Below are 11,422 nucleotides of genomic sequence, written 5' to 3' on the forward strand. Positions count from 1 at the left end.
TAAACCAGGGAGAGAACTAAAAAATGCAGGATGCCGGGCCTCGAGGACCCACTTTGGGCACCACTGGTTTAGAGCAATGCGCGTACCTGTGACAAGGAATGCAATTCTCGGTAAGCATGCATTTCTCAGCGCAACGATGGTTGTTTATATGCAGTATCTCGTTGACCATTAGGGGGTGCCCACAGACCACCAGTTTGAGAAAGACTGCATTACATGAACAATAGTGATCTGTCTTTATAGTTTCTATTAAAAAAGAAAAAAGTCATGGTATACCCTTTCCTTGGTATTTAATTGATCTAAAATTTGTATTTAAAATTTTCCTTATTTTTAAGTGATATATTATTATAGTTCTTTTAATATTTTTAGTGTTTTTAAAGCTACAGTATGTAGTTTTTATAAATAGGAGCTGGCTGGCATTGCGCTTTATCAACTCCAGAGGACTCCAAAGTGCTTCACATAACATTCAGTCATTCAACGACTTACGGACACATTCAAATGTTACTGCATTGCGATCCTGGGGCAGTCTGACAGAGGCATGGTTGCCACGCACCACACCACAGGGGCCTCTGACCACCAGCAAGCAACTGTCTTGCCCAAGGACACGACAGGCAGACAAAGTGATAATTGATCCAGCAACCCACCAATTGAGGGACAAACTCCTACCACCATCATCTGAGCAAAAAATTGTTCTTTACATATTTTCACTATGTGGGGAAAGTATAGTATGAGACAGATAATTTATGGAAAAAAAAGTCAAGCTTCACCTTCTCTCTTAGCTACTGTTGCAATCTGCAAAAATAACTGCCAGTCAACCAATCAAGAGATAGGAGGAAGGTCTTAACGCTGACAATCAATGCTGTGTACACGCTGCTTAATGTACAAATGGCAGAAAAACAACTACTGGCCATAATTGGTAGTTTCTGACAGAGTGGTGTATTTCTGCAGTTAGTACCGGGAGCATTGGGAGAAGGCAGAGGAGCTTGATTTTTTGTATAGATCATCTGTTTTATGCTATACTCTCAGAGTGACCGGTTTATTAAATATGTAAAAAACATTTTTTTTTTTCATAAAAGTTACTTACTGTAGCTTTAACCAAGTATTCTTTGATCATGTATCTTTATTTTACAGCACTTAATTTCATTGTCAATATTGCCTCTTCAGCTTTATCTAAAATCACTGAAAATGTCTATGGAGTTACTTCATTTACCAGGCCAACCTGAACTGTGCAATATTTGCACCAAAGGCCCACAATCTTCCTGACCTCTTTTCTCTTGCGAGCAGCTTTACACAGGAGACTCTGTGCAGCGGTTGCTGGAAGAGAATGGTCGTCATAGATGTCTGTAATAAAGAAATACACAAGAAAAAAACAACCAGATCAGCTAGAGACAGCAGAGCAGCAGGATCGAATCAAACTGAAAGCTTAACAAAAACACATTTATTTTCTGAGGTTTAAACTTTTTTTTTTTTCTCATTTTTTTAGATGTTGGTTTTAATCTCTTATTTATTCATTTATTGAAGTATTTTTATCCGCTACAATTGCTTGTTTTGTTTGTGCCCTTTGAGATCTAAAGTTCTAAAGGCCAATAAATAAAATATATTATTATTATTATTAGTAGTAGTAGTAGTATTACTGGTTTTGCTGTAAACGGAGACTCATAGCATATGCACATTGAATAAAAATACAGAGGTGAAATCAAATTATGCTACAATCACACGCCATCAGTTAACCTTAATGGTAGGTTTCAATGAACAAAATGATCAGATTTTAACATATTTTATCTGTGTGTTAAAATGATCATATTTTTACAGTCAAGTCTAGATGTTTGAACACTCACTGAACTTCATTCGAATGTACTCATAGGGGTCTTCCTGCCACAGTCTCTCATCCTCATCTCTGTAGCACATTAGAGGGAAGATGACCTCTTGGCATATAGTCTGAAAAAGATAAAGGTTGTTATGGATCCTTACTAAACGCTGCATTCAGAACCGGGGAATAAAGTAACAAAAAAAATGCACAGCCTGAAGCTTTTTTGTGATGGTCATAGGAATAAAATTATAATATTATGTTTAATGTTTAATATAAATATTTTTTAAATGCACGGAAAAGGCTTGCAAAAGCACAACAAACAAGGAAACTTCAAGTAACCATGACCTCAGTGAGGTTCCAATTTGGCCTGCCATGCTTATTTATAAGCAAGAAGGTATAAAATATGTCAAAAAACATATGTGCATATAGTGTTGTTTCAAAATTAGAATAAGGCTCAGCAGCCTACAAGGAAGAACGTAACCATGTTTAAAAAAAAAAAAATTAACCTCTTATAAAAATATTTAGAAATTTTCTTTTTGGGGAGATGACCAGTGTCACAATCTTGAAGTGAAAGTGGATGTCAAAGCAACATTTGTGTTGTTGAGAACAATCATCTCATCTTAAATATGAACAAAACAAAGAAGATGATTGTTGATTTCAAGAGGAACAGGATTGCACCTGTTCCTCCTGTTTCCATCATGGAATAAGAAGATTTTACTACTTTCAAAGAAAGGAGAGATAGCAAGCATTTTGTTTATAATCAAAATATGGATAAGTATAAGGAAACTTACAAATATACCTCTGTGTTTTCCTTGACAACAGACTAGACTGGAGACGCAACAGTGAAGCATCTATAAGAGACAGATGCAGTCCTCAAAGACTGTGCTTCTTTGAGGAAGCTAAGATCCTTCAAGGTTTGCAGCAAGATGCTGCAGATCTTCTGTAAGTCTGTTGTTGAGAGTGTCATCTCTTCTTCTGTCATCTGTTGGGGCAGCAGCATCAGAACCAGAGACCCAAACAGGCTCAATAGCCTGATAAAGAAGCTTGTTCTGTTCAGGGGATGACTGGAACCTCTGGAAATAGTGATGAAGGAGGATTCTTAATAGGATCAAGAAAATTATGGATAACACTGACCATCCTCTTCAAGAGACTATCTTGGGAAGGTAGAGCATCTTCATTCAGAGGCTTCTTCAGATTCAGTGAAGTACAGACTGCTGCAGAAGATCTTTCCTGCCAACAGCCATCACGATCTTCAATAACTCTTTGAAAAATCTAAATTTATGAGTTATAATATCTAATTTCCTTCAACCAGTTTCTGTCAAGCTGAAGCTGTTGTTGTAATCCAGCAGCTTACTATCATCAGTGTGAATATGTGTGAATGGGAATGACTGATTTTATTGTGGGTGTCTTAATGGTCTTGAAACACGCTGTAAAAGTTTGAAATCATTATTGTTTAACTTATAGCTAATAAAGGTAGTATTTTTCTTTACTACTTTCAAAGCAAGGAGAGATAGCAAGCATTTTGTTTATAATCAAAATATGGATAAGTGTAAGGAAACTTACAAATATGCCTTTTATTTCTATAGATTTAAAATCTCAATTCATCCCTGATTTTAAACAGAAAATCTTTTAAGAAATTAGCAAAACTACTGGTGAGCGATATGATTTTAGAAAAATGTACGGCCCTTCATTGTAGGGCCAACCCAAGGCATATCTGAACTAAGCAGCCAATTTGGGCCCCGGAGCCACTTAGGGACTCCCAAAATGGAACTGATTTTTTTTAGTAAAGATTTCTGTCATTATAAAACAAAAACACACAATTTCATTTTAAAGTTGTGATTTGCTTTTACAATAATATATATTTGATAATGTATGTAGAAATCATTATTTTTATGGACAAAGAGAAAAATTTAAAAACAAATTGCTTTTGGAGGCCCTCTGGTGGCTACAGTAGGTCACGCTTCACCAGTAATATGAGTTGCCGTTCAATGTGCAGAACACTTCCAAACCTCCACAGCATCGTAGAAGATAAGTTAGCAAAACAAGGTAGCAAAAAAGGACCTATCCTTCAGGGAGAGAGAAAAGAAAGAGGACAAATAGAAAAAAGCCAAGATAAAGGTTTGCTTTCATGTTTCTTAAGTTAGTGTTTATCAAAAAAAATTGTGGAACTGCTACTAGGTAAGGTAATTTTATGTATATAGCACATTTTCAGCAGCAAGGCAATTCAAAGTGCTTTACAGGAATTGAAAGGAAATATAAACAAAATAACAAACCAAAGGAAAGAGCAAAATAAGAAGAAGATAAAAAAAGAAGAATCTAATAATGTTGATCCATTACATAAACTAGATATTCCTGTTCAGGCTAGATAAGTATAGGTAAGTATCCTCTGATCTAATTCATTTTCTGGGTTGCAAGAACAGAAGTATCTCTGCATAGTAATCAAAAAGTATGACGTTGGTCTAAATAGTGAGTACCGGTACTCCAGAATTTCTAAAAATAAGCTAAAGTGTGAGCTAAAATCTTTAATTTAATTTTTGTGAAAATTATTCCACAATTTCTAAGAATACTGATAAACTAGAATAATCTAAAAAGTATAGTATTGGTCTAAATAATGTGCTACACACAGTTTAAAGTTGTTTTTCTGGATTCTAAGTTTGTTCTAATTCATTTTCTGGGTTAAAAGTGAGTACTCCACAGTTTCTAAATAATAAAAGGGGAATAAAAATTAAAAGAGGAAAGGACACATTAGGGAACATGGCAACATTCAGACAACACAAAGGACAAAACAGAGAGACAAAACATAGGGCCATGAAACTGTTACTCAGACCCCCCGAAGAAGTCCGGTGTGATGCTGTTATCAAGGCATGTCCTTGGGAGCGCTCACCTCCACAGCTGCATGGATAACAGGAGGTGGTGAGGTGGGAAGGAGTGCTATGTTTACATATCTTCAAGGAGATTAGAAATATGTAGCCCTTCCAAGGCAACACAGGAAAAGCCAATTCAGATACAGAATGTTTCAGGTTGGAAAGATCTTAAATTTCAATCTCCCCTAAAGTCTCACTTCCCAGTTATCCAAATTGGTGTGGCTGTTTCACAGAACCAAAACTAGCAACTTCTCCAAGATCGATTCCATCCCGTTAGTGAGTTTTGGAATCCTCAGCTGGGCTGAGAGTCTCAGCAAGACTTGCATCCAACTTGCAATTCTGTCCTCGCCAACAGTCTGAGTGTTAGCTAGTTTGGCCAAGTCCGTCACAAAATTCACTGTCAGAGATGCAATACGTTTATAGCAGGTGTGTGAATAATCTAAATTGTCTTGACTGTTGATAGCAGCAATCCACATTAATAGAAGAAATAGAGGGCCCCAAGGTCAAATTTCACTTAGTCCCGGAATTGAACCTGCGACAGCAGTGTTGAGTACTAAGACCTCCATATGTGGGTTTTGCTTAACCCCTGCACCACCTCAGCACCCCCCAAATGAATTATATTTTGACATGAAATTTCATTTTTAGCAGAATTATCTGCCTGCACATTTAGAGGATTTTACTAAACATTTTTCAGTACAACATTAACACCAAAAAAAGTTTTAAAATCCTACAATTTTTTTAAATTGCTCCTTCAAATTCTCTTCATCATTATGAAATTTTTAAAATAGTTTTGGTACACTTTTTATTCTTGGAGTTATTTTTTATAATGGGGATTAAAAAAAACAAGACAGATGTACTTCGAGTACACTACAAATCTTAAAAATTCCTAAGGCAGGAAGTTTACAAATAATTTGGAATTAAATAAAAAAAAAAGGAAATAATACTAATGGAAAGGGGTTTTATTTTTGCAAAACAAACAGCAGCATCTAGTTAAAATGAGTATTAGCAAATTCACAGGTGCTACTTTACTTCTTTGTTTCCTCTTTCTTTTAATTAGCAATGTGTTAATCATGTTTGATCGGCGTTATTCAGAATCACATTGAATTTGGCATGTTTTTACTCATTGTTATTAGTCATGTTTCTGCCATGTTTAATCACTTCAATATTAGGATCACATTAGTATAGTTTAGTGGGACATGTCCAGGCGGTTGCAACACTGAGGGCCATTACTGGAAACATGGTGTTTCGTGTAGGGACCCATGGAACTACGCGACGGCCGCAAAGAACGGTCCGCCACTTTTTAGCTTAGAATCTACATGCACCACACTAACTTTGGACCTTGTTACGTAGTTGTCGTAGTGTTGACAATTCGTACCAAAGTGATGAGTTCCTTTTTCATTCATAAATAATGTGTACATTTAAGATTTAATGTGTTATGTTGACAACTAAATCCAGTGGTACACATTGTTGGCGAGCCATTGTTTGCTCTCCAGCAGGGAGCTGGATGGCGGGATCTTGCATGTGTGACATCACGTTGCATTGTGTCTATAAGTATTATGATAGGGATAGTCAGGGGTGAAAGTAGTTTTAAATTCTTGGGGGTACTAGCTCTTGAATTGCTACAAAATAAAGCCATATTTCCCTCAACCCACTGGCAGCAATGTTGACACCTTGAGATGCCATGAGACCTAAATCCTGAACATCATGGCATGGAGTCATCCCAGTTTTCCATGTCTGGCATATAACCATTCATTTTAGCTTTTAAACTGGTTATATTGATCCTCTGTCCAGACAGAGGGATAATCAGTAGCCTAGCATCATAACCTGTTTGTTCTGAAGATCCTGCAGCTTCCAGTTCATCTTCCTAACATGGCGCCTCCTCACCCTGACTCTCATACTGATAGGAGGAACCACAGAGCTCTGTTAAGTTAAAAGCTCATCTTCTGAAATTGGGATATTTTTCCTCCAACAGGTTCCAGAGGAATCACCTCAAACCAGATGTTGGACTGGATTTTATTTCACTGTCATTTGTGAATGTTGGATTCTCATTTTTAACAGTGGAGCTATAAAGATTGAAAAATGTTATCATTTTGGAGAAAATCTCATCAACATCAATATTTCCACTAAATAAGAAGCAAAAAAATTGTTTGATAGAGGAAAAGCCTCTCAGACTCTGAGCTCAAAGCAAGATGTCAGAGAGCAATAAAACTTTCTTTTTTAAATTAGACAATTAATTTAATTTCACATAATTATCGTGGTAGAAGCCATTTGTTTGTTAAATACTTAATGAAACATATTTACTGTGTTTGATGTTTGTTGTGAGTGACGTATACTCACAGACTAACGAGGTAATTAGTCCAAGTTTGTCATTTATTGAACGTTCAGAAACTACAGCGGCTGTAAAGACCCACAACAAAGGTAAAATAACCTGAACAGGTGATCAACTCAAAACCACTCGCACCTTTTTACTCTCTCTCTGTCTTTGTCATTTACCGCTTGTGCTCCTCATGCCGAGCAAGGTTACGTTAAAAACATTTAGTCCGATACGATATCAGATTTGCAGGCTTGATATTTATTTTGCGATTATTAATAAGCCTCCCTGAACACAGTGGTGGTTGATTAGTTTATTTAAACTCCTGCTCTGCTTGTTATTTTGGTAATGGAACCAAAACGCACAGAATTGCGCAACGCCTTGTTGAAACAATAATCACTGAGAATATTATTTTTGTTGGGTCATTAATTTGAACACTTTTTTTTTTATTGTTGTTCTTTAATAAAGTCATGAACGTTTTAAGCGAGTCAGAGGAGGACGTGCTGATCTCAGCGTCCTGGCGGCGTTCAGTTCATCACCTAATGCCGAGATCGACTCAAAACCTTCCGTGATCGACATATTGCACCGCTGCTCTAGCAAAGCACGAACAGTTCAGAAACAATATGAAATGGGAAAAAAGTTATTTATTAACTGACTAAGTGGTGTTTTATATAGTTCTTGAAAAACTAATCAGTCACAGCTGATTAGTGGGTGCTCTAATGGCTGCACAGTGAACCCGTTGATTTTTTTACAGCAGACAGCCGCTCCTCTCTCTTGCAGGTACTGCGTAGCCCCGCTAAATCTTTTAGGGGTACACAGTACCCTACCGTACCCGCCTACTTTACCCCTGGGGATAGTGAAGGAAAAAGTCTGAGAAAAGGCAATGTGACTGAGAGGGTAATATTGAAGTCATAAAAACGGCTGGGGGAAATCCAGAATGAGCAAACATGTATTACCAAAAGCAGAAGAATGAGTTTGGTTCTAGTAAAGGAAGGCATAATTACAGGTCACTACCCTCAATATGTGAATATCAACGCTTGAACAGAGAAGTCATGTACGCCAAACTTTATACTACAAGTTGTATATAAGAGTGAGCAGAGGAAGTACCGTTTCCTGGCAGATTCTTTGGACAATGTTTGCTCCCAATGTTGACTAATGTTGAATTTTATCTTGCAGTTCTTTGAAACAAGCCAGATTGGAGTTTTGCTTAGTTAAGGGGACAGCCAAGATCCCAGGAGTTGGGGATTTGAATTATTTTCAAAATTCTGTTCACAATGGGTTTACTTTTTGGGGCTTTTGCTCAAGACAAGTTCAAGAATCGTTGTTGGATTACTGGAATTACATCCACCAGTGCGGAATATTAGATTTCAGCCTGGTTTCCATCCACAATTTAAAGTCTCCTGGGAGGTAACTACCATGACGGTATTAACTCCTCTTTCTGATGGTCAAAAAAGTATTACATCAGAAAAGTTATCTCAGCCTCAGTTTCTAGGAAAAGACAGAATTGAAGTACACTGGTTGGTTCAAGTTTTGTCTAATATCTTCTCTTTGCGGCTGAATTAAACTATGTCCTGTACCTGATAGCTTCATAATTAAAGCTGCAGTTTATTTAACACTTTATTTGAAGGGGTTGAATAAGACTGACATGACACTGTCATAAACATGACATAACACATGTCATGAACATGAATAAGTCTTCATGAATATTTATGACTGTTGTCATAAAGTGACATTTGGTTAATCATGACACCTTTAATACAAAGTTAACATTATTCAAAATGTCTTTGTTATGACAACTTGACATTAACCAAGAATCATGTCATAAATATGTCATAAAAGTAGTAATAATAATTTAATTGTTATTACACTATCAAAAGCTTTAACAAAACAGCGATTAATATTCCCACTAACTAAAATAAAGCGAAACAAATAGGACCAACAATAAATATTAATCTTTATTACACTGTCAGATGATTTAATAGTTAATAATTTCTCTTACCTCAAGTAAAGTGAAACAAGTAGCAACAGTTATGAAAATGTCATTAAGTGTTATTACAGTGTCATTAATATTAACTTTTACCTCAAGTGAAGTGAAACAAGTAGCAACAGTTATGAAGATGTTGTTTAGTGTTATTACAGTGTCAAATGCTATGCTAACAGAGTCACTGATATTAAGTCTTACCTCAAGTGAAGTGAAACACACTGGACTACTTATATCTACCATCATAGCTGTAGAACAAACCCTTTGTATATTGGAATAAAACAAAAGATAACTTGTTCTTCAAACAGAGGGTTTAACGTCTGGTCAGTATATTGTTACTCTGAAATACTGATTGAAAAACTAAAACAGAATTACTTATTCTTTAACTTAAGAAACTAGGTTCTTTCAACAGTAAAAATTTTTGCTGTGATTGTGTCAGCCATCTCCTTCATTGTAGACTTCCTGTAATGCTCTGAAAACAGGAGATCTTCTTCTTGTCTTCATTTTCTGGCAGCAGCTCTTTGAAGGTGTCCAGAATGCTCAGAAATTACAGCTGTTCTTGCAATAGTTAATCATGGCGAAAGCCTTTTCATGAATTCAAACTTGGTGAATCTCTTCTGGAGATCTCCTCTTAGTCGGTGATGATTCAATTCATTGTGGTCTCTTAAAAAAAGAACAAAAACAAAAAACAATGTCATCATAATTCAGCATTTATTTTAAAACCATTCCAAAAATGTCCCTTGCTGCACACTGTCAGAATGGTAGACTGGCAGACAAATGTCTAGTTATAAAGTGCAATACAATTATTTCTTAACACAAGTAGCATATTTAACTAAAGCTGAACAAAATTATTCTGATCAAATATTTGTTTGGCAGAAGTTCAGACAGACTGAAACTGTTGTTATTCAGATTGCATCATTTAATGTATAGTTTTAGGGACATGAGTGAATCTTTTCACTTAATGAGTATTCTAAATTATTTCCAACCAGATACTCTGACTTATTGATATTCGCAAGAAGTTTACTAATAAATAAATAGATTTAACACCAGTTTTGAGTTGTCTAAAACGTAACTTATTAACTCAGCTGGTGAATGTTGATCCTGCTCCCCCTTCCGCACTCACCTGGCCCGTCCCACTCCACTTCACCTGGAGAAAATAGTAATACAAAAATGACTTACCTAATTTTCTTGGGGAATATTTCATCTGCTTCTTTCTCTTTGGTCAAACAGGGACTTCCTTCTCTGGTGGCTGGTCCTCATTAGCATCCTCCACACTCGTAGCATGTCTTCATTAGCCAACTTTGTCCTCCCCACCATGTGTCCTTAGGCTAGCCTGGGTCTTCATGTGGCTAAAGTTGCCAAAGCAAAGAACACAAGCATTGTGTCACATCAGCCAAGTTACTAAATAATACACATAAAGGATAACTTTGACTAACATATTAGCTTTTAATTTGCTAGATTAAAATTGGAGGGAAAAACCTATTTGCCTGTCTTTAAAATAATATTAAGGGCTAGCGTTACAGTAATGGAGTTTAATAGCTTTAGCTAACATTAACTTACAGCAAGGTAGGATTGGCTTGAATTGTTCATAGCCAACATTACAAAGAAAGAGAACATAGTCAATGTTATTTTCCCAAAGAAAGTGTAAAGTTAATAAGACACATACCTCATATGTATTAGGTATCAAACTTCGGCTTCGTTTTAAACAGGAAGTCTGGCCGTTATAACTTGTGTTAGGTTGGCCCCACAATATGGAAGATTTCTTCTTCACCAACACACTGCACGCCTGTTCGTGCACTGCTGCCTCTCATTGGTGGAGATGGTGTATTGCACTACTTAAAACAGCCTTAAATAATGTTTCAAATGCAAAGTTCACAAGTGTTTTGTAGACATCTTGCTGTAAAACTTGAGGATCAATTAAATTAAGAAATTTAATACTAAACAAAATGGAAGAGTAATATAATATTACCACATAAAGCTATTTTTTAAAGTTTAATCGGTAATATTTTTTATAAAATTTATGTCAGATCATGTTTTCTTGGTTAATGTCAAGTTGTCATAACGAAGACATTTTTGTATAGATTAATGTCATAACGAAGACAATTTTGTCTAGGGTTAGAGTCCCAGTTAAACGACGTTTAATTGAAGTCTGTTGAGATGCTTTGCCAAGGTCGAGAAAGAGTCACACACTGTTAGACAAAGGGCCCATAGTAAAGAGTTACATTTTTGATTCTGTTAGACACCAAGGTCCATTTCTCACGAGAAACAGAAACTTATCAGGCCACAGAGACATGGTGTGATTTCAGGGAGTGTCTTCAGTCCATGTAATCAGCTACCCTCCTCCTTCTCCTCAGACGCTGCAGAGACTTTTTTAGAAACTCTTCTCGGATGTAATGTTAAAGCGTCTCCTTTCAGCGCTGAAAGTTAATAAAATAAGTAAAGTCTGAATGCTTTTCTTG

The 11,422-nt window shown here is 36.3% G+C and overlaps 1 protein-coding gene and 1 long non-coding RNA gene across 6 annotated transcripts in view; both read right to left on the reverse strand.

Annotated features, from left to right (window-relative positions):
- Positions 1–11,422, reverse strand: part of ipo8 (importin 8) — a 69,527-nt gene that overhangs the window by 18,484 nt on the left and 39,621 nt on the right. For all 5 annotated transcript variants that reach the window (XM_016665912.1, XM_016665910.1, XM_007541795.2 and 2 more), the window contains 2 exons: positions 1,836–1,935; positions 1,262–1,338 (listed from right to left, as the gene is read on the reverse strand). In XM_016665912.1, the coding sequence (XP_016521398.1) occupies positions 1,262–1,338; positions 1,836–1,935 (177 nt within the window). The remainder of the gene's footprint in view (positions 1–1,261; positions 1,339–1,835; positions 1,936–11,422) is intronic.
- LOC107834464 (uncharacterized) lies at positions 8,642–10,797 on the reverse strand. Its single transcript, XR_001660252.1, has 3 exons — positions 10,630–10,797; positions 10,143–10,312; positions 8,642–9,626 (listed from the first exon to the last, which is right to left on the reverse strand). It is a non-coding gene; the product is annotated as an uncharacterized LOC107834464 (long non-coding RNA).

This window comes from Poecilia formosa, unplaced genomic scaffold (assembly GCF_000485575.1).
Source record: "Poecilia formosa unplaced genomic scaffold, Poecilia_formosa-5.1.2 Scaffold633, whole genome shotgun sequence".
NCBI lineage: Eukaryota > Metazoa > Chordata > Actinopteri > Cyprinodontiformes > Poeciliidae > Poecilia > Poecilia formosa.